Source organism: Oncorhynchus masou, chromosome 24, assembly GCF_036934945.1.
Source record: "Oncorhynchus masou masou isolate Uvic2021 chromosome 24, UVic_Omas_1.1, whole genome shotgun sequence".
Lineage (NCBI taxonomy): Eukaryota > Metazoa > Chordata > Actinopteri > Salmoniformes > Salmonidae > Oncorhynchus > Oncorhynchus masou.
The window spans coordinates 33,046,346-33,070,664 of NC_088235.1; the positions used below are offsets into that span (position 1 = coordinate 33,046,346).

The 24,319-nt window shown below is 44.6% G+C and overlaps 1 protein-coding gene across 12 annotated transcripts; it reads left to right on the forward strand.

The window, feature by feature from the left end:
• Positions 1–756: 756 nt before the first annotated feature.
• Positions 757–17,981, forward strand: exoc7 (exocyst complex component 7). 12 transcript variants are annotated; one of them, XM_064933683.1, is made up of 22 exons: positions 757–942; positions 1,331–1,396; positions 1,613–1,797; positions 2,175–2,280; positions 2,486–2,708; positions 4,300–4,467; positions 6,729–6,740; positions 8,110–8,202; positions 8,833–8,901; positions 9,417–9,562; positions 12,649–12,801; positions 12,965–13,063; positions 13,264–13,326; positions 13,461–13,527; positions 14,376–14,414; positions 14,926–14,985; positions 15,555–15,675; positions 15,990–16,085; positions 16,243–16,306; positions 16,912–16,953; positions 17,152–17,285; positions 17,523–17,981. In XM_064933683.1, the coding sequence occupies exons 1-22, from the start codon at positions 883–885 to the stop codon at positions 17,623–17,625; spliced, it is 2,169 nt and encodes a 722-aa protein (XP_064789755.1). In that variant the 5' UTR covers positions 757–882; the 3' UTR covers positions 17,626–17,981. The 12 variants fall into 12 exon arrangements, with proteins under 12 accessions (XP_064789755.1, XP_064789746.1, XP_064789756.1 ...); XM_064933674.1 differs by lacking the exon at positions 14,376–14,414; XM_064933684.1 differs by lacking the exon at positions 6,729–6,740.
• Positions 17,982–24,319: the final 6,338 nt, after the last annotated feature.

A 24,319-nucleotide genomic window follows, 5' to 3' on the forward strand; every position in this document is an offset into this window, starting at 1 on the left:
AAGCAATATAGAAGATCACATTCATGTGTAAATAGTATATTTATGTAAAAAAAAAGTGAGGCATATTTTTGCGGTTGTTTTTGAGTTTTTGTGCATTACTAAACTTTTAGGAATCTACAATCTTTCATTTTAATTTGATGTGTGTGGTCAAAGAGTACACACAGGAACCCTTTGTTTTTACACTGATGCTACTCAATGTTTATTATATATGTATAGTCACTTACTACCCCTAGCTACAAATTCAAATGACCTCGACTAACTTGTGCCCTGCACATTGACTCGGTACCACCTGTATTATTGTTATTTTATTGTGTTACTTATTATTTAATTTTTTATTTATTTTATTTTATTTAGTAAATATTTTCTCGACTATTTTTCTTAACTGCATTGTTGGTTAAGGGCTTGTAAGTAAACATTTCATGGGTAAGGTTTACACCTGTTGTATTCGGCGGACATGATAAATAAAATTTGATTTGATTACACCCCTCTGTTTCATAGTTTTACTCATGGGAACTTGATGGGAAGGTATTTTCATTCAATTAAATGATGTGGCATAATTGAATCAGTATTTTAAAGTAACGCATAGGCCTACTTACGTCAGTGGTGCGTTGGTCATGTTAGATTCAGTGCGCAATAAATATTAGGATCGACAGCGTCACCTTGTGGAACATTATTGCGACGTTTTCTGCCACAACAAAGATGGCCACTGTTCATGACTGATTTGAAGAAGACGGATACGGAAGCGAACTCGTTTTGATTGCCCCGCCCCAGCTGATGAGAATTTGGGGGTCATTGTTATTATTTTGTTGAATAGCTTTTGCTATTATATTTTCAATATTGGTGGCCTTTCTTCTGTATCTACGTTTGCCAAAAACACCCAGGATGATTCCGACCGAGGATGCGTCCGCGAGGAAGAGGGAGATAGAGGAGAAACTAAAGCAGGTCCGTTTCAGGAAATGGGAAGGGAAGGAAATGGGAGAAATCTCTAGCTAGCTAACGTTAGATAGCTAGCATTATTTACTAGCAAAGCGATATTTGACTTTGGCTACTACATGTTGTCCTCTCTATGCATGTTATACGTGTAATTTGTTCAAATGGGTTTACAAGTGCACACTGCACAGTCATACCCGACTTGACCTGTCGTAACACAGCCACACAGAGGAGTTTTTCCTTGATCAGCGTTCTCAGACCTTTAACGTTATACAAGGAATGGTTGATAAGCAGATGTTCCAACAGAACCAAGCTAGGCTGTATTGTAGACATCCCTGTCACTATCCTGCATCTCGTGCCGCTGTTGTCATAATTCGTTCATTCCCTCTATGAGTAACAGGAACAGGAAACCTTGTCCTTCATCCGAGAGAATATGGAGAAGAGTGATCAGCTGACTAAAGGGATGGTATGTTGCAGGTTGACACTCTTTTCCCACTCAATACTCATAGAAATATATTTCATATAGTTGGTGAATACAAAAGTCAATGGTTCCTTTCCAGACAACTATTTTTTGACATTCTCATAATCTGTACTGTACACTTGAAACCTGGGCCTAGTAATTCCACATAAACTGTTATTTTACTGCTGACTCTTTCTGCAACCCACCACTGCTCCCATGCAGGTGTCCATCTTGTCATCGTTTGAGAGTCGTCTGATGCAGCTGGAGAACTCCATCATCCCAGTACACAAGCAGACAGAGAACCTACAGAGGCTTCAGGAGAATGTGGATAAGACCCTGTCCTGCATGGACCATGTCATCAGTTATTACCATGTAGCCAAGGACACCGACAAGATCATCAGAGAGGGGTGAGAGTCAGACAGGGAAGACAGACAGAGAGACTGGCATCTATTTAGATAGACAGCTGCACGCTGTTAATTAAAATAAATAAAATGTTCACGCAGTTTTATTGAGTGTAACGTTTTGACCCAAAAGTCGGCGTAAGGCTATTTTTGCATTATCGCGCTCTACTTAACTATTATCCTGTTATCCTTGGATTTAATCTTCCATGATATGACAGTCATCATATTTTATTCAGCACTGTCCTATTGCTTACAGTAGAGAGTACTGTAAGCAGTGCTGTTAACTACTAGCTTTTAACTACTAGCTAACAGTCCAGGCAAAATGTCTTAGCTTGGGATAACAGACCAAAGCTGATACCTGGTACTATGTTTCTATGTTCCAGGCCAACGGGTAGACTAGATGAGTACCTGGCCTGCATTGCCAAGATCCAGAAAGCTGTTGAGTACTTTCAGGACAACAACCCAGATAGCCCTGAGCTCAATACAGTGGTACAGTACTCAAATATCGGTCTCTCTCACCCGCTCTTGTTTTCTTGCTCTCCCTCTTTCTCTCTTTCATTCCCCCCTCTCTCTCATCCCTTGTCTGTCGCTCTCTCTCTCACTCCCTCTAATCTCATTCCTCACATCCTGTTATCAATAACAATACATTCTCAACATTAAATACTTACTTCGCTGTACTTTTTGCTATCTACAGAAAGCACGATTTGAGAAGGGTAAGGAGCTCCTGGAGGCTGAGTTCCGTGGTCTGCTGACCCGCTACAGTAAGCCTGTTCCTCCCATATTGATCCTGGATGCCATCACTGTAGATGAGGAGCTGGAGGTTCAGGAGGAGGTGACTCTAGAACACCTCCCTGAGGCCGTGCTACAGGATATCATCTGTATCTCTGGCTGGCTGGTGGAGTACGGACGCAACCAGGGTAGATCACCCACACTTTATACATTGTCACTGATCTCTGTCCCCAGTCATTTCTCCTTTAGCATAGTCCCTTGGAGTATGGACTCAACCAGGGTACTTGTACTGTACATGAAATGCACTCACTCTTCCATTGATGTCCATTTCATGTTTGAAGGTGTCATTGGTTTCTTTTCAAAGGATGCTGATTCTATTTTATAGTACATAAATCAAATAAAATGTTATTGGCCACATGCGCCGAATACAACTGGTGACCTTACAGTGAAATGCTTACTTACAAGCCCTAAACCCGTAATGCAGTTTTAAGAAAAATAAAAAAATAAAAAAAATAAATTAAAGTAACAAATAATTAAAGAGCAGCAGTAAAATAACAATAGTGAGGCTATATACAGGGGGTACCGGTACAGATGTGTACCAGATGTGTACATGTGGGGGGGGGGGGGGGGGGTGTAAATAGTCTGGGTAGCCATTTGATTATTCAGGAGTCTTCTGGCTTTGGGGTAGAAGCTGTTTAGAAGCCTCTTGGACCAAGACTTGGTGCTCCGTTACCGCTTGCCGTGCAGTAGCAGAGAGAACAGGCTATGACTAGGGTGGCTGGAGTCTTTGACAATTTCTAGGGCCTTCCTCTGACACCGCCTGGTATAGAGGTCCTGGGTGGCAGGAAGCTTGGCCCCAGTGATGTACTGGGCCTTATGCTCTGTAGTGCCTTGCGGTCGGAGGCTGAGCATTTGCCATACCAGGCAGTGATGCAACCAATCAGGATCCTCTCAATGGTGCAGCTGTATAAATCCTTTTGAGGATCTGGGGACCCATGAAAAATCTTTTCAGTCTCCTGAGTGGGAATAGGTTTTGTCGTGCCCTCTTCAGGGCTGTCTTGGTGTGCTTGCACAATGTCAGTTTGTTGGTGATGTGGAGACCAAGGAACTTGAAACTCTCAACCTGCTCCATTACGTGCAGACTTAATACTATTATATAGATGTTATGTGGATTACGTGTTGAGGAGACATAACAGGGCAATAGGAGATTGCAGTACAGGTCACTCAGATGAAGCCAGTGTCAATGAGGAGGATGAGGATTCAGTCAGCCAGCAGGAAGAGCAGTAGCAGGACGGTGGATAGGGTCAGATGAGATCCCTAACAGCATCAACCCATCTCACCCTCAGGAACCGTAAGTGGCAGAAACAAACTAGCTGCCCCTTCTCTCATGGTTAGTGCTATCCGGGATCCTTGGGACATCCCTACCATAAACCTAACCATACCGCTAACTTAACCCTAACCGTTTTCAACTTCAATTGGGTGAGGTCAGAGTTAGGACGTCCCAAGGATCCCGTTCAGCACACTACATGATAAGTTGAAAACCTTTTCCTTGCTTTGGTGTACTCAGAACCTACCACACCCTTGTCAATTCCATAATTTTGGGTTTTATGGTGGTTATCGTCCAGTTTTGACCACTTCTTCTCTACCTCTGCAGACTTCATGATTATGTTCAACAGTTGTACTCAAAACCTGCTCTTAACACAGATGTAGATTTCATAACCATATTTATGTATGATAGTTGTCCTCTCCTCTTGACCACATCTCCTCTCTGCTCTGCAGACTTTATGAACGTTTACTTCCAGATCCGCTCCAATCAGTTGGACCGCTCCATCAAGGGTTTGAAAGACCACTTCCGGAAGAGTTCTGCCTCTTCTGGCATCCTCTACTCACCAGCCGTTCAGACCAAACGCAAGGACACTCCCACTAAGAAGGCACCCAAGAGACCAGGTCAGTGCCCTGCTGCGGCCCGGTAACATTACACTCTGCTGTGCCTCCATGATGATTCAACTATAGCTATAGTGTCACTATCACTCTCATCCGTATGCTAAAATCATACCCACCACAAACAGGTTCATATCTACCACAAGTTCACAGAATGCATTACTTCATCACAGTCACCACAAACAGGAATATACACTCTGAGTGTACAAAACATTATGAACAACTGCTCTTTCCATGACAGACTGACCAGGTGAATCCAGGTGAAAGCTATTGTCCCTTATTGATGTCACCTGTTAACCTCTAGCGTCGAGCAATCCCGTATCCGGGAGCGTAATCATAGCCTCAAGCTCATTAGCATAATGCAACGTTAACTATTCATGAAAATCGCAAATGAAATGAAAGAAATATATTCACTCACAAGCTTAGCCTTTTGTTATCAACACTGTCATCTCAGATTTTCAAAATATGCTTTTCAACCATCGCTACACAAGCATTTGTGTAAGAGGTATTGATAGCTAGCATAGCATTAGCCTAGCATTCAGCAGGCAACATTTTCACAAAAACAAGAAAAGCATTCAAATAAAATCATTTACCTTTGAAGAACTTCGGATGTTTTCAATGAGGAGACTCTCAGTTAGATAGAAAATGTTCAGTTTTTCCAAAAAGATTATTTGTGTAGGAGAAATCGCTCCGTTTTTTTCATCACGTTTGGCTAAGAAAACCCCCTGAAAATTCAGTCATTACAACGCCAAATTTTTTTCCAAATTAACTCCATAATATCGACAGAAACATGGCAAACGTTGTTTAGAATCAATCCTCAAGGTGTTTTCACATATCTATTTGATGATAAATCATTCGTGGCAGTTGCCTTTCTCCTCTGAACCAAATGGAAAAGTGCACGCAGCTGGAGATTGCGCAATAATTTAGATGGAGGACACAAAGAGGACACCTGGTAAATGTAGTCTCTTATGGTCAATCTTCCAATGATATGCCTACAAATACGTCACAATGCTGCAGACACCTTGGGGAAACGACAGAAAGTGTAGGCTCATTCCTGGCGCATTCACAGCCATATAAGGAGACATTGGAACACAGCGCATTCAAAATCTGGGGCACTTCCTGTATGAAATTTCATCTTGGTTTCGCTTGTAGCATTAGTTCTGTGGCACTCACAGACAATATCTTTGCAGTTTTGGAAACGTCAAGAGTGTTTTCTTTCCAAAGCTGTCAATTATATGCATAGTCGAGCATCTTTTCGTGCCAAAATATCTTGTTTAAAACGGGAACGTTTTTTTATTCAAAAATGAAAAGAGCGCCCCCTATATCGAAGAAGTTACGTCCATCGTAGTAAGTGTAGATGGGGGAGGGGAGACAGGTGAAATAAGGAGTTTTAAACCTTGAGACAATTGAGACATGGAATGTGTGTGTGCCATTCAGAGGGTGAATGGGCAAGACAAAAGATTAAAGTGCCTTTTGAACAGTGTATGGAAGTAGGTTCCAGGCACACCGGTTTGAGTGTGTCAAGAACTGCAGCATTGCTGGGTTTTTCTCTTCTTTAACAGTTTCCCGTGTATATAAAGAATGGTCTACCAACCAAAGGTCATCTACCCAACTTGACACAACTGTGGGAAGCATTGGAGTCAACATCCCTGTGCATCCCTGTGGAACGGTTTTGACACATTGTAGAGTCCATGCCACAACGAATTGAGGCTCTTCTGAGGGCAAAAGAAGGTGCAACTCAATATTAGGAATGTGTTCCTAATGTTTGTACACTCAGTGTAGATATCAAAATAATCTTATTATACACTGTAATACAATTTCAGACAGCTCACACACTTAAGAATGTCCCTCTGGTCTGAACATTCTGAATCAGATGATTGGTTGTAGTTCCCCCTCTTGCGTAATTCTATTCTGTTTCAAGTGTCCTCCAAATCACTGAGAGCATGATTCATCGTTGTTGTCACGACTACCGAGCTCGAGCATCATCAGCCTTATTAATGGACGACAGTGTGCCTCACCACCCCTTCTATGATTACATCCCAAATGGAACCCTATTCCCTATTTAGTACACTACTTTTGACCAGGGTCCATAGGTCCCTGGTCAAAAGTAGTGCGCTACTGTATGTAAGGAATAGGGTGCCATTTGGGACGTAGACTATATGTTCCTGTGATTTTGCCTTCTCTCTCCTTGTCATGACCCCGACTAACCCCTCTGCTTTCCTCTTGTTTTATAATCCTCATGTGTATTGTGATGATGGTGATGACAGTCTACATCCCAGGTAAAGAGAAAAGCTTTAGTGTGTCTCTATCGTCTCGTTACCATCTCTTGCTTCTGTTAACTGGACGCCACTTTTCACCACAAACGAGGGTGCTGTAGTCAGTGACCAGAACACCGTGAAGTAGAATCATGCCATCTGACGTGGAAACAGTTATGCTATCACTCCCCTATTCAGCGTGATTGATAGTTTGTTGCTTTTGTCACTTAGGTTAGTTGGTCACCTCCAGTGGGGTTTCTTGATGTAGTTGGATACAGGAGGAAGAGGCAGACTTGACAGAAGCATCTTGCATGTCTTTATTTTGACCTCCCAGTTTTGTGGTTTCTTTGGTGTTTGCCAGGAGTGTTTGGGGTTTTGTCTGTATTGTGACTGCTCTGCAACCAATATAAAAAGTTATAAAGTACTTTAAGGTAGTTTATAGATGGTTTATATTGACTGACCTGAAAGCTAACATTTTCTCCATCAAAATCAGCCAATTGCAGAACATGAACATATTTATACCGCTTGATTTCGAAGTAATTTAACCACATGCCCTGCAACATCCGATAACTAAATGCTCCTATGCTATAACAATGCATTTGGTTCATGGCTTATATTCAATTCTAGTATAATTGGTCAAAAAAATTGCTCAGTAATAGCTTACGTTGCTAGAATTGAAAACATCATAGGCAACTCATAGGTTGAGGAATAAGGATTGTTTCAGACATTTCTACGTAGATCTATTTCTGCATCATTATTTCTATTCTGTCTCCCACTTCATTGATATTACTAATAATGCATCAATTGCTTACTAACACACAAACCCAAGTCGTAATCGTTTACTGTTTTACTTGCTCTCTATTTGTTTGCATTAACTCAGGCTTTTGTATGAATCTATACGTCTATAAGATGTAAAACATATAACCATGTAACAATTTTACCTACCAATGCTACGTTAATGTTATAACAGTAGTAGTGTGAGTGAATGTCCATAATAACAATGCTGAAATGAATGTATTGTTAATTCTGATGGCTGTTTTCTTTGTGTTTGTATAATGAACCTAACCTTTACATTTTCTTTTTGTTACCTTGCTGGTGGAGTGTGCTTCGGCGCACCCCGTCATAGTGTGTTTATCTAGCTGTGCTGTAGTTCTACCTTGTAGTTGTATTTCTGTGTTGTGTAGTAGCGGTGCTAGGCCACGGTTCCCATTGCCCCCCATCTCTTCTCACTCATGATTGGTGGTGGTGAAGGGATGTGGTGTTGGTGTATCTTCATCACACTTCCTAGCTCTCTTCCTCTCATCTCTCTTCCCCGTTCCTACTTCGTTTCTCTATCTTCTTTTCTTCTCTGTGGACCCCTGGATTGTGTCTGTGTGTCACTCTGTGGGAGCAGGGACCATTCGCAAGGCTCAGAACCTTCTCAAACAGTACTCTCAGCATGGTCTGGATGGGAAAAAGGGGGGCTCTAACCTCACTCCTTTGGAAGGTAACGCACCCTGGCTTTGTTGTCTTCTCTTCGGTGTCTTTCTCTTTCTATCACTATGCCAGTGTACTGGGGTTACTGGTCTGTTGCTCTTGTCCAGGTTAACTTGTTGTTTTTGTTAAACAACAGACACACAGGAACCTCTACAGAGTCACTGGCTGTTAGACACTGCAAATAATTTAAAAGCTATGTTGTTTAATGAATACAAAATATAGTTGTAATTCAAATGTTTCATCTTCAGTGTAAGGTGAATGTTATAACTCCTTTTTAGCTAGCCTGAAATATACCACATTGAAATGTAGTATTTGGTAATAGAAGTTTACTTGCAACACGTGTTAGAACTGCAGCAGGTCTAAACTGGTGTGACTTCTGGCTTTCAAAGTCATGTAAATCTGGTTCCTGTAAAAGCTATAACATCCACTAACTATCTCAGACACAGGTCAAACAAACTCACAAACCCACTGGTCCCCCTGACCTCCCCCTGCCCCCCAACAAGGGTGTTCTCTGCTTTCCCCGCTGGGTGCTTGGTGGTCAGTATATGTTTCTAGGCGAGTCCCAGGCTTACCACTTGGCCTATAGGCCCCAGGAGTGAGCCTGGTTCCATGACTATACCCCCCCTCCCCCACCCATCAGGTCACGATCATGACCAGCGGGTCAAACACCAGTCAGACGCCCTGACCGACAAGCATGGGGCAGCAGCAGGTGAGTAAGGGGGAAGTTTGCTCCAAAATGTCCATATGGGGAACAAGACACCCACCAGTATTCAAGCCCATGGGATGTGATACCAGGTTCAGCACACATGCATTGACAGCTATGGAAGCCAGTGGATATGTGCTGACAGTTAAAAAGTTAGCTATATTATTTAAAAAACCTCTTCAAATAGTAGTCAGTGGTTCCTTTCAGCTTATATACTGGTCAGGTAATGTCATTATATCAATGTGAAGTAAATTCTCCCCTACTGGCATTCTCCATTTTGCTTTTGAAATACAATGAATATAATTTTGAACAAATACATGCCCAATATTTATCTCCCTTGGGGGAAAAAACACCATTCATGGAAGTAGCACATCAAGTAAGCATGCTGTAAATACACATATCTAAACAGTCTTAATTCTCAGTCAGGATTGTTGGTATTATTGCAACCTGCCCAATGCCTCTGGTCCACCAAGCCTCATCTCCATCCTGTCCCCTAACTGACCTCACCATGTGCCCCTCAGGGAAGGATGATGTCCTGGACATAGAGATTGACTCTTACATCCACTGCATCAGTGCCTTTGTGAAGCTGGCCCAGAGTGAATACGTCCTGCTCACAGAGATCATCCCTGAACACCACCAGAAGAAGACCTTTGACTCCCTCATACAGGTCAGGCCTCAGTCAGCCAAACCACAGGCCTTTATGACTCTCTCATACAGGTCAGGCCTCAGACAGGCAAACCACAGGCCTTTATGACTCCCTCATACAGGTCAGGCCTCAGACAGGCAAGCCACAGGCCTTTATGACTCCCTCATATAGGTCAGGCCTTAGACAGGCAAGCCACAGGCCTTTATGACTCCCTCATACAGGTCAGGCCTTAGACAGGCAAGCCACAGACCTTTATGACTCCCTCATATAGGTCAGGCCTCAGACAGGCAAGCCACAGGCCTTTATGACTCCCTCATACAGGTCAGGCCTTAGACAGGCAAGCCACAGGCCTTTATGACTCCCTCATACAGGTCAGGCCTCAGACAGGCAAGCAACAGGCCTTTATGACGCCCTCATACAGGTCAGGCCTTAGACAGGCAAGCAACAGGCCTTTATGACTCCCTCATACAGGTCAGGCCTCAGACAGGCAAGCAACAGACCTTTATGACTCCCTCATACAGGTCAGGCCTTTATGACTCCCTCATACAGGTCAGGCCTTAGACAGGCAAGCAACAGGCCTTTATGACTCCCTCATACAGGTCAGGCCTTTATGACTCCCTCATACAGGTCAGGCCTTAGACAGGCAAGCCACAGGCCTTTATGACTCCCTCATACAGGTCAGGCCTTTATGACTCCCTCATACAGGTCAGGCCTTAGACAGGCAAGCAACATGCCTTTATGACTCCCTCATACAGGTCAGGCCTCACAGGCAAGCAACAGGCCTTTATGACGCCCTCATACAGGTCAGGCCTTAGACAGGCAAGCAACAGGCCTTTATGACTCCCTCATACAGGTCAGGCCTCAGACAGGCAAGCAACAGACCTTTATGACTCCCTCATACAGGTCAGGCCTTTATGACTCCCTCATACAGGTCAGGCCTTAGACAGGCAAGCAACAGGCCTTTATGACTCCCTCATACAGGTCAGGCCTTTATGACTCCCTCATACAGGTCAGGCCTTAGACAGGCAAGCCACAGGCCTTTATGACTCCCTCATACAGGTCAGGCCTTTATGACTCCCTCATACAGGTCAGGCCTTAGACAGGCAAGCAACAGGCCTTTATGACTCCCTCATACAGGTCAGGCCTCACAGGCAAGCCACAGGCCTTTATGACTCCCTCATACAGGTCAGGCCTTAGACAGGCAAGCCACAGGCCTTTATGACTCCCTCATACAGGTCAAGCCTCAGACAGGCAAGCAACAGGCCTTTATGACGCCCTCATACAGGTCAGGCCTTAGACAGGCAAGCAACAGACCTTTATGACTCCCTCATACAGGTCAGGCCTTTATGACTCCCTCATACAGGTCAGGCCTTAGACAGGCAAGCAACAGGCCTTTATGACTCCCTCATACAGGTCAGGCCTTAGACAGGCAAGCCACAGGCCTTTATGACTCCCTCATACAGGTCAGGCCTTTATGACTCCCTCATACAGGTCAGGCCTTTATGACTCCCTCATACAGGTCAGGCCTTAGACAGGCAAGCAACAGGCCTTTATGACTCCCTCATACAGGTCAGGCCTCACAGGCAAGCCACAGGCCTTTATGACTCCCTCATACAGGTCAGGCCTTAGACAGGCAAGCCACAGACCTTTATGACTCCCTCATATTGGTCAGGCCTCAGACAGGCAAGCCACAGGCCTTTATGACTCCCTCATACAGGTCAGGCCTTAGACAGGCAAGCCACAGGCCTTTATGACTCCCTCATACAGGTCAAGCCTCAGACAGGCAAGCAACAGGCCTTTATGACGCCCTCATACAGGTCAGGCCTTAGACAGGCAAGCAACAGGCCTTTATGACTCCCTCATACAGGTCAGGCCTCAGACAGGCAAGCAACAGACCTTTATGACTCCCTCATACAGGTCAGGCCTTTATGACTCCCTCATACAGGTCAGGCCATAGACAGGCAAGCCACAGGCCTTTATGACTCCCTCATACAGGTCAGGCCTTAGACAGGCAAGCCACAGGCCTTTATGACTCCCTCATACAGGTCAGGCCTTAGACAGGCAAGCCACAGGCCTTTATGACTCCCTCATACAGGTCAGGCCTTTATGACTCCCTCATACAGGTCAGGCCATAGACAGGCAAGCAACAGGCCTTTATGACTCCCTCATACAGGTCAGGCCTTAGACAGGCAAGCCACAGGCCTTTATGACTCCCTCATACAGGTCAGGCCTTAGACAGGCAAGCCACAGGCCTTTATGACTCCCTCATACAGGTTAGGCCTCAGACAGGCAAGCCACAGGCCTTTATGACTCCCTCATATAGGTCAGGCCTTAGACAGGCAAGCCACAGGCCTTTATGACTCCCTCATACAGGTCAGGCCTTAGACATGCAAGCCACAGGCCTTTATGACTCCCTCATACAGATCAGGCCTTTATGACTCCCTCATACAGATCAGGCCTTTATGACTCCCTCATACAGGTCAGGCCTTAGACAGGCAAGCCACAGGCCTTTATGACTCCCTCATACAGGTCAGGCCTTAGACAGGCAAGCCACAGGCCTTTATGACTCCCTCATACAGGTCAGGCCTTAGACAGGCAAGCCACAGGCCTTTAAGACTCCCTTATACAGGTCAGGCCTTAGACAGGCAAGCCACAGGCCTTTATCGTTTTGGTTGCCTCTTTTTTTCATGTCAGATGAGGACAGTAATATCATAGCTCATTGTATGGTCAGGTCTCAACCAAAGACAGGCGAACAGTAGGCATTTCTTACCCAGAAGAAGACTAATATAACATGATCTATGGTCTCCTGAGTTTACTGTGTCTGTGCAAATAACAGGATTGTTTTCAAAGAGAATGTTGTCAAATCAACGTTTATTGGCCTTATGCACAGGATACAGGGTGTAAATGGAACGGTGAAATACTTACTTGCACGCTCCCCTCAACAGTACAATACATGTTATCAAAATAGTAAAAAAATAAGTAATAAAAAGTAGTAACATAGGAATGTTGACAGAGGCGTGAAGTACCGGCTCTGATATTGGCTCTCTGATATAATTTACAGTGAAGCTGACTCCTCCTGTTTCTCTGTCTGATCTCCTTTGTCTTAGGAAGCCCTGGACAACCTGATGCTGGAGGGAGACAACATAGTGGCGGCAGCACGGCGGGCCATCATGAGACACGACTACTCTGCTGTCCTCACCATCTTCCCCATCCTCAGGCACCTTAAACAGACCAAGCCAGACTTTGACTCCACGCTCCAGGTAATGTAACCTACAAGCCACACATAAGCAGATGTATGAATTAACAATAAACAATCTGAAATGTAATGCCAAAGCTAATTTTACGTTGGACAACAAAAAGCTTTTTGAATTAAATTGTATTATGATCTAATTTCCCTTTTCCCTTCATGGTATGTATCTACAGGGCACAGCTGCCAGTACCAAGAACAAGCTGCCTACCCTCATCACGTCCATGGAGACTATCGGAGCCAAAGCTCTGGAGGAGTTTGCAGACAGCATCAAGGTAAGAGCAACTACCCTCAACTGATCACTCCTTAGCTCTTTCAACCATGCTATACACAGCTTGAACCCATTAACAAACTATTCCTAAACTATTTACAGTATAATATGTATGGACATTTTATTAGGACCAGCATCTCCTAGTGTTCTTGTAAGAGAGAAAAAATATTGAAGACAGATTTGTGTCTCTCTTTTCTATGACAGAATGACCCTGACAAGGAGTACAACATGCCTAAGGATGGAACTGTCCATGAGCTCACCAGCAATGTAAACCAGCACCCTCCCTCTTGACATAGTCTGGAGTTTATATAGTGGCATATGTTGCTGTTAGCCTCTCCATCTCACATACCGTCATCCCTTACATTATTCCTCAACCTGGTCTCTCTCTCTCTCTTCCCCAGGCCATCCTGTTCCTTCAGCAGCTGCTGGACTTCCAGGAGACAGCCGGAGCTATGCTGGCCTCTCAAGGTAGGGAGGGCTGAGTGGACTGTCCTGTCCAGGCATCCTATTCCCTATAAGGTCCACTGCTTTTGACCAGGGCCCATGTGGCTCTGTTCAAAAGTAGCGCACTATATAGGGAATAGGGTGCCATTTGGGACGGACTCCGGGTCTGCTGTTAGTGTCCACCAGCTTTTATCTGTCCATTGTTTGTCTGTTCTGAAACGGTAGTAGAAGACCATCCCATCTTTGTCTGAGAAGTCCCATGTATCCACCAACTGATGTTTGTAATAGAAACTAAACGTCCTCCTTATCTCCAGTTACGTCACATCAGCATTTCTCTCCTCCAGAGTTCTTTCTGGCCCTTCTTCCTCTGTCTGTGTCTATAACTTCCTCTAATGTGTTGCTGACTTGAACTCGTCTCTTCTTCACCTCTTCCTCACCATCGCTGCTGCACTGCCTTTCTCTGCCTCTAGAGAGAGCCCCTAGACACTCCATATACTGTACTATGGACAGGCTGTTCCCTTTTTAGGGACTATCTGGGTGACCATTTCTAACATCAATGACCACACATATCAGCATTTGAACCCTTTGAGAGGGTTAGATATGGACCGTCATAACAAGACCAATCATACTAGCAATAAGGATGAAAAGGGGGTCCCACTGTTCGGGTTAGTCCCTCCTGCATCCCAGTACCGTGACCCTATACACTCACCCCATGCCCCTTACCCATAAACCACCACACTCTCTACCTATCGCTGTCTGGCTGTTAACAGTACTTTGCTTACTCTGCACTAACATATCTTTTCTAACCTTTTGCACTTTGCTTCTCTCATCTTTTCTGTCTCTCTCTTTTTTGCCTTGCCTCTGCCCTAAAGTACTGGGGGACACGTACAATATCCCTTTAGACCCCCGAGGTAAGCCAACACAAGACAGGTGCTTCACTACCAGAGGAGTAGGGAAGGACAGAGCCATTAATACGTTTGACTTTATGAATGGTCTCAAGTTTTTATCAACACGTTGTTTAGGATTTAGTTAATGGATGAGTAATGTTACACAAAACCCATTAACAGAAATACATCGATAGTATGTATGGGTAGTAGTATTGCATCCTTATATGATTGTAAAGACTGTGGAACATGGATCATGCTACTGAGGTGCTTACAGTATTATGGAAATTGCGTTTTTCCAGCCAGTCACAGTCTCCCATATATTTTACATTTAAATTGTAAATAAGCTTTCGCCTCTAATTAATTAAGCTATTCGAACAGGAATAAAAATGACCATAATTCAAATCCCAAAAGAGATCATGGGAGATTAACAGAAAGATGATATGATATTATATCCCAGTTGAGGGATTAGCAGTGACACAGTGGATTATGTAACTCAGCGGTTATAGATATGTTAACACTGTTTTACAATCTGCAGAGACCAGTTCGTCAGCCAGCAGCTCTGAGTTCAGTAGGAGACTTCTCAGCACCTACATATGTAAGTTTAGGAAGTGAAGATGTGTATGTTAAAACGTTGCATGCTATAAAGAAAATCAAGAGCTTAATTAAAGGTAGACTTGGCGTTTTAATGTTGCCACGAGCAGCACTGCTGATATTGCGATTAACGCAATGCAAGATTTTGCTGTCACACAGAGTATCTGCGCATGTGCAAAGGTTCGCTTCACGCTGTTTCAGGGTGGTTGGTACAGGACCAAAACAGGGGAGAAGTTTAACCTTCACCCTTCAACGCTCTTAGTTGTTGCAGAAATGAATTCCTGCTGTTTACATTGCATCTACGTCATCTCGCTGAGTCTACCTTTAAGTAAAGATACACGCAGTATGTAATCCATTTGTACAGTAGCTATATAAAGGACAGACCTTTGAATTGTTTTGGTCACATTATATAACTTTTCTCCAACACAAACGTCCCCTCAATGACAATAAAGTTGATCCTATATATTTTATATAACTAGATGATTCAAATGTGCATACAGTTGGAACCAACCAAGCACAGTTTACGAATGTCCTTGGCTCTGATTCTGAATCTGGTTTGCTTCTCTCTCTCAGGTAAAGTGTTGGGGAACTTGCAGCTGAATCTTCTCAGTAAATCCAAGGTGTACGAGGACTGTGCTCTGAGTGCCATCTTCCTCCACAACAACTACAACTACATCCTCAAGTCCCTGGAGAAGTAGGCCCCGATATCCCCTTATTATCCCACCAACGTGCCTGCACGACCTCACACACAAACCATTTCCATTGATATCTTTCGAAACTACTAGTAACCCTATTGATATCAGCTACTCAAACATATATATATATATATATATGCCTACAGTAAACACTAATCAACAAACGCATTGCCACGGAGCCAAACACCTTTTATAATACAGATGCTCAGGCAGAGAATTGATATACCATAAAGCAAGAATATACTTAGTCAAAGTCACATGTTATTTTAACCATATTACCCTGTGTGTGTCCGTGTGTCGGTCCCTCCCTCAGGTCTGAGCTGATCCAGTTAGTGACAGTGACTCAGAAGAAGGCTGAGAGTTCATACAGAGAGTTGATAGAACAGCAGAAACAGATATACCAGCGCAGGTAAATACATAATGGGCTGAAGGGCATCTGGGTACACTCTCATTTAGATGGAGCTACAGCATGTTCCTGAATCACTAGCTAGTACCTGCACTATGTAAACTATCTCCTGTGATCTTACATAACATACTATTCTGTTGTTTGTCTTGCTTTCCTTTAGCTGGTACAAGGTCACAGAGCATATTACGGACCGGAACATGCCTGCCTTCCAACCAGGAACCAAGGTGTGATGTTTACTTGATATGCGTATGTACACTGAGTGTACAAAACATGAACAGCTGCTCTTTCCATGATAGATTGAATCCAGGTGAAAGCTATGATTGCTCTTATTGATGTCACTTGTTAAATCCACTTCGATCAGTGTAGATGAAGGGGAGGATAGAGGTTAAAGAAGGATTTATAAGCCTTAAAACAATTGAGACATGGATTGTGTATGTGTGCCAGTCAGAGGGGTATGGTAGTAGCTGCCAGGCACACCGGTTTGTTTCAAGAACTGCAACTCTGCTGGGTTTTTCCACGCTCAACAGTTTCTCATGTGTATCAAGAATGGTCCACCACCCAAAGGACATCCAGCCAACTTGACACATCTCTGGGAAGCATTAGAGTCAACATGGGCCAGCATTCCTGTGGAATGCTTTCAACACCTTGTAGAATCCATGCCCCGACGAATTGAGGCTGTTTTGAAGACAACTCAATGCAAGGAAGGATGTACACTCGGTGTATATACAAAGCCTACAGCCTTGTTTGCGATGCTTAGCTTGCTGTGCACATTTGCTATTTTATCTGTACATGTGAAGTAAATGGCCTTTCATATGTTCCCTCTCACCAGCTGAAAGACAAAGAGCGTCAGGTGATCAAAGACAAGTTTAAGGTAAGATAACCAACAGCATACAGGTTACACAAAACACATTCAATCTCTACCAAGGATATACTGAGGATTCAAGAGTGATGAATTGGATACTTTTTAAATGTGCCAACATATCAGTTAAAATGCCTTCAATTTAATCTCAAGCTCCATGAACGTATGGTTTAAACGTATCCTTATGGACTGATCCCTTGCTCCCTGTAGGGATTCAACGACGGTCTGGAGGAGCTGTGTAAGATCCAGAAGGTGTGGGCCATCCCAGACAAGGAGCAGAGAGACGCCATCCGCCACGCCCAGAGGAGAGTGGTATCCGAGGCCTACAGGGCCTTCCTACAGAGGTGAGTCTTAAGCACCACCACTACTGTGACATCTGTGTTATTCCTCCTCTATCTCACATATTGTAAAGGATGGTAACCATTGTAACTTGTAGGGAATTGTATTTATTTTCTGGGTTCGTCTTCTGTTAGTCAGAACCCCGCTAAAAGGGTTTCCTTTCTCTCCGCAGCTCAGTTAAGAAAGACGGCTGTAAGTTTACACGAAACATTGTTACTCATGAATGTTGAATTCCTTCACAGATACGCCAACATTTCGTTCACCAAAAATCCTGAGAAATACCACAAGTATCGTCCAGAGCAGGTAGAGGAGATGATCGAGAGGCTTTTTGATACCTCAGCCTAAGCCACGCCCATTGACCACACCCGCAAAGTAACCATACCCCCAACCCTCATAACACTCAGCTCAACCTCCGGGGTCCCCTACGACTCGGGCCTGTTCAGGAGGATGTAACATATATGATTGTCTGTCAGATAAAATAGGGAATTGTGTCACCTCTATTCATTCTATTTATATCTGCAACATTTGGAAAGTTTTACTGAATAAACCCCAGAGCTCCTACCTCCCCTGAGACACCCATTGCCCTATGGGTGTCTCATACTTTATGCTCTTTTTTATATAGTAAAGTATTTATATGTAATTTTCTTGTTCTCCAATCAATGAGCATCTGAATCTAATAAAGCAAAGTCTGTGATTTGCGATGATGTTGTTATTGTTTTGTTGGTGGTGGGTAATGCAATTACATAACAGCACAGTAGCTACATATAATTGTCCAGTCAGTGTGTTGTGTACTAATAACTAATCTAATTGAAAAGGTATCAGATGTGAATAGAATTACCAGTTGTCACTTATTGTTATCATTTATTCCAAATTATGGTTATTCTGGTGAAACTATTAGTTTAATCTTTGAAACCATTTGTTTCAAGGTATTAGTTTAATCTAGAATATATGTTCAGATTGGATGAATACAGCAATAATGCATGACAAGGATTGCGTGGCCGGATCTGTACATTTTATAAGATACTATTCTCCGACCACACCAAATCCTGAAATCATCAAAATGCTAATAATGTTGAGAGATAGCTAATGTTTGGATTGAGTCGACACATCAGTTGTAGAACTTGGAGATGGGCATTGGAGAGATAGATGCAACAGGAAGGTAGAGGAGTAGGATTATTCTCTTAAAGGTAGATGCAACAGGAAGGTTGAGGAGTAGGATTATTGTCTGAAAGGTAGATGCACCAGGAAGGTAGAGGAGTAGGATTATTCTCTTAAAGGTAGATGCAACAGGAAGGTTGAGGAGTAGGATTATTGTCTGAAAGGTAGATGCACCAGGAAGGTTGAGGAGTAGGATTATTGTCTGAAAGGTAGATGCAACAGGAAGGTTGAGGAGTAGGATTATTGTCTGAAAGGTAGATGCACCAGGAAGGTTGAGGAGTAGGATTATTGTCTGAAAGGTAGATGCAACAGGAAGGCTGAGGAGTAGGATTATTGTCTGAAAGGTAGATGTAACAGGAAGGTTGAGTAGGATTATTCTCTTAAAGGTAGATGCAACAGGAAGGTTGAGGAGTAGGATTATTGTCTGAAAGGTAGATGCAACAGGAAGGCTGAGGAGTAGGATTATTGCTGGAAAGGTCAAAGCAGTAGGAAGGTAGAGGAGTATGATTATTGCTGGAAACTTGGCCTTATTATTCAGCTCCTCTACATTAATACTAATACCAAGCATTGTTTTCAAGTGTTTCTATTTACGTTTTAGTCATATATCCAGAGCGACATACAATTAGTGCATTCATCTTAAAATAGCTTGGAAAGAGATCACAACACAATCGTATCAAGTACATTTTCCCCCACCAAAGTATTTATCAGCAAAGTCAGTGCTAGTGGGAAAAGTTCTTGTTAAATGTTTTTTATGTCAGTTCTTGAGGGGAGTTTGTGACAGCAGAGTAGGCAATATCAATGGTCAGTTCAAGAGGTCAAGGTCTAATAGATTACCCAATGAACGATAGAACAGAGAGAGGTTGGATATACAGTGCATTGGGAAAGTATTCAGACTAGAGGTCGACCGATAATCGGAATGGCTGATTAATTAGGGTCGATTTCAAGTTTTCATAACAATCGGTAATCGGCATTTTTGGACACCGATTATGGCCGATTGCATTGCACCCCACAAGGAGACTGCGTGGCAGGCTGACTAGCTGTTATGCGAGTGCAGCAAGTAGCCAAGGTAAGGTGCTAGCTTGCATTAAACTTATCTCATTAAAAACAATCAATCTTAACATAATCACTAGTTAACTACACATGGTTGATGATACTACTAGTTTATCTAGCTTGTCCTGCATTGCACATAATCGATGCGGAGCCTGTTAATTTATCATTGAATCACAGCCTTCTTCGCCAAATGGGTGACTTAACAAGCGCATTCGCGAAAAAAGCATTGTTGTTGCACCTATGTGTACCTAAACATAAACATCAATGCCTTTCTTAAAATCAATACACAAGTATATATTTTTAAACCTGCATATTTAGTTAATATTGCCTGCTAACATGAATTTATAGAAACTATTACACTCAACTGAACGACTCGATTAGCGTAGTGTCAGATAGCTACATAGTTGTCTTCGCTGTCTTCGTATCCAAGATAATTGTGCAGTTTAGAGTGTGTAGACTTAGAGTGATTATCTTAATTTACCGAGGTTAGCTAGCCAGCTATTTGTCGTCCTTAACGTAGGAAATGCTGCTAGCTAGCTAGCCAACAGCTAGCCAACCTCTACCGAATTGAACTCCAACTACCCGGTCAACATTCCGCGTCGCTCCACAGGTAGTATCACATTTTTCATTTCACTTCATTACAGTACAACGGTTTGATTTGTTTGATCGTAGCTAGCCAGCTACATAGCCGTCTTTGTATCTAAGACAATTGTGTAGCCTAGAGCGATTTTCTAGGTTAGCTGGCCAGCTATTGTAGTTCTATTAACGTAGCTAGCCAGCTAGCCCCGAATAGCAGCACTGTAGTAACTATTACAGTACAACGGTTTGTTTTGTTTGATCGTAGCTAGCTAGCTACATAGCCGTCTTTGTATCTAAGACAATTGTTTAGCCTAGAGCGATTTTCTAGGTTAGCTACATCGCAGCCACTACCAGCTAGCCTACTCCAGCAGTACTGTATCATTTCAATCATTTTAGTCAATAAGATTCCTGCTACGTAAGCTTAACTTTCTGAACATTCGAGACGTGTAGTCCACTTGTCATTCCAATCTCCTTTGCATTAGCGTAGCCTCTTCTGTACCCTGTCAACTATGTGTCTATCTATCCCTGTTCTCTCCTCTCTGCACAGACCATACAAACGCTCCACACCGCGTGGCCGCGGCCACCCTAATCTGGTGGTCCCAGTGCGCACGACCCACGTGGAGTTCCTGGTCTCCGGTAGCCTCTGGAACTGCCGATCTGCGGCCAACAAGGCAGAGTTCATCTCAGCCTATGCCTCCCTCCAGTCCCTCGACTTCCTGGCACTGACGGAAACATGGATCACCACAGATAACACTGCTACTCCTACTGCTCTCTCTTCGTCCGCCCACGTGTTCTCGCACACCCCGAGAGCTTCTGGTCAGCGGGGTGGTGGCACCGGGAACCTCATCTCTCCCAAGTGGTCATTCTCTCTCTCTCCCCTTACCCATCTATCTATCGCCTCCTTTGAATTCCATGCTGTCACAGTTACCAGCCCTTTCAAGCTTAACATCCTTATCATTTATCGCCCTCCAGGTTCCTCGGAGAGTTCATCAATGAGCTTGATGCCTTGATAAGCTCCTTTCCTGAGGACGGCTCACCTCTCACAGTCCTGGGCGACTTTAACCTCCCCACGTCTACCTTTGACTCATTCCTCTCTGCCTCCTTCTTTCCACTCCTCTCCTCTTTTGACCTCACCCTCTCACCTTCCCCCTACTCACAAGGCAGGCAATACGCTCGACCTCATCTTTACTAGATGCTGTTCTTCCACTAACCTCATTGCAACTCCCCTCCAAGTCTCCGACCACTACCTTGTATCCTTTTCCCTCTCGCTCTCATCCAACACTTCCCACACTGCCCCTACTCGGATGGTATCGCGCCGTCCCAACCTTCGCTCTCTCTCCCCCGCTACTCTCTCCTCTTCCATCCTATCATCTCTTCCCTCTGCTCATACCTTCTCCAACCTTTCTCCTGAGTCTGCCTCCTCAACCCTCCTCTCTTCCCTTTCTGCATCCTTTGACTCTCTATGTCCCCTATCCTCCAGGCCGGCTCGGTCCTCCCCTCCCGCTCCGTGGCTCGATGACTCATTGCGAGCTCACAGAACAGAGCTCCGGGCAGCCGAGCGGAAATGGAGGAAAACTCGCCTCCCTGCGGACCTGGCATCCTTTCACTCCCTCCTCTCTACATTTTCCTCCTCTGTCTCTGCTGCTAAAGCCACTTTCTACCACTCTAAATTCCAAGCATCTGCCTCTAACCCTAGGAAGCTCTTTGCCACCTTCTCCTCCCTCCTGAATCCTCCTCCCCCTCCCCCTCCTCCCTCTCTGCAGATGACTTCGTCAACCATTTTGAAAAGAAGGTCGACGACATCCGATCCTCGTTTGCTAAGTCAAACGACACCGCTGGTTCTGCTCACACTGCCCTACCCTGTGCTCTGACCTCTTTCTCCCTCTCTCTCCAGATGAAATCTCGCTTCTTGTGACGGCCGGCCGCCCAACAACCTGCCCGCTTGACCCTATCCCCTCCTCTCTTCTCCAGACCATTTCCGGGGACCTTCTCCCTTACCTCACCTCGCTCATCAACTCATCCCTGACCGCTGGCTACGTCCCTTCCGTCTTCAAGAGAGCGAGAGTTGCACCCCTTCTGAAAAAACCTACACTCGATCCCTCCGATGTCAACAACTACAGACCAGTATCCCTTCTTTCTTTTCTCTCCAAAACTCTTGAACGTGCCGTCCTTGGCCAGCTCTCCCGCTATCTCTCTCAGAATGACCTTCTTGATCCAAATCAGTCAGGTTTCAAGACTAGTCATTCAACTGAGACTGCTCTTCTCTGTATCACGGAGGCGCTCCGCACTGCTAAAGCTAACTCTCTCTCCTCTGCTCTCATCCTTCTAGACCTATCGGCTGCCTTCGATACTGTGAACCATCAGATCCTCCTCTCCACCCTCTCCGAGTTGGGCATCTCCGGCGCGGCCCACGCTTGGATTGCGTCCTACCTGACAGGTCGCTCCTACCAGGTGGCGTGGCGAGAATCTGTCTCCTCGCCACGCGCTCTCACCACTGGTGTCCCCCAGGGCTCTGTTCTAGGCCCTCTCCTATTCTCGCTATACACCAAGTCACTTGGCTCTGTCATAACCTCACATGGTCTCTCCTATCATTGCTATGCAGACGACACACAATTAATCTTCTCCTTTCCCCCTTCTGATGACCAGGTGGGGAATCGCATCTCTGCATGTCTGGCAGACATATCAGTGTGGATGACGGATCACCACCTCAAGCTGAACCTCGGCAAGACGGAGCTGCTCTTCCTCCCGGGGAAGGACTGCCCGTTCCATGATCTCGCCATCACGGTTGACAACTCCATTGTGTCCTCCTCCCAGAGCGCTAAGAACCTTGGCGTGATCCTGGACAACACCCTGTCGTTCTCAACCAACATCATGGCGGTGGCCCGTTCCTGTAGGTTCATGCTCTACAACATCCGCAGAGTACGACCCTGCCTCACACAGGAAGCGGCGCAGGTCCTAATCCAGGCACTTGTCATCTCCCGTCTGGATTACTGCAACTCGCTGTTGGCTGGGCTCCCTGCCTGTGCCATTAAACCCCTACAACTCATCCAGAACGCCGCAGCCCGTCTGGTGTTCAACCTTCCCAAGTTCTCTCACGTCACCCCGCTCCTCCGCTCTCTCCACTGGCTTCCAGTTGAAGCTCGCATCCGCTACAAGACCATGGTGCTTGCCTACGGAGCTGTGAGGGGAACGGCACCGCAGTACCTCCAGGCTCTGATCAGGCCCTACACCCAAGCAAGGGCACTGCGTTCATCCACCTCTGGCCTGCTCGCCTCCCTACCATTGAGGAAGTACAGTTCCCGCTCAGCCCAGTCAAAACTGTTCGCTGCTCTGGCCCCCCAATGGTGGAACAAACTCCCTCACGACGCCAGGACAGCGGAGTCAATCACCACCTTCCGGAGACACCTGAAACCCCACCTCTTCAAGGAATACCTAGGATAGGATAAGTAATCCTTCTCACCACCCCCCCTTAATGATTTAGATGCACTATTGTAAAGTGGCTGTTCCACTGGATGTCAGAAGGTGAATTCACCAATTTGTAAGTCGCTCTGGATAAGAGCGTCTGCTAAATGACTTAAATGTAAATGTAAATGTTATTTTAACTAACTTCTCTTGCGTTCTGTGCAAGCAGAGTCGGGGTATATGCAGCAGTTTGGGCTGCCTGGCTCGTTGCGAACTTTGTCAAGACCATTTCTTCCTAACAAAGGCCGTAATTAATTTGCCAGAATTTTACATAATTATGACATAACATTGAAGGTTCTGCAGCAATATTTAGACTTATGGATGCCACCCGTTGGATAAAATACGGAACGGTTCCATAATTCACTGAAAGAATAAACGTTTTGTTTTCGAAATTATAGTTTCCGAGTTTGAACCTAAGGCTCGTATTTCTGTGTGTTATTATATTATAATTATGTCTATGATTTGATAGACTGAGCGGTGGTAGGCAGCAGCAGGCTCGTAAGCATTCATTCAAACAGCACTTTTCTGCATTTGCCAGCAGCTCTTCGCTGTGCTTCAAGCATTGCGCTGTTCATTACTTCAAGCCTATCAACTCCCGAGATTAGGCTGTCAATACTAAAGTACCTATTAGAACATCCAATAGTCAAAAGGTATATGAAATGAAAATGATATAGAGAGAAATAGTCATAATAACTACAACCTAAAACTTCTTACCTAGGAATATTGAAGACTCATGTTAAAAGGAACCACCAGCTTTCATGTGTTCTCATGTTCTGAGCAAGTAACTTAA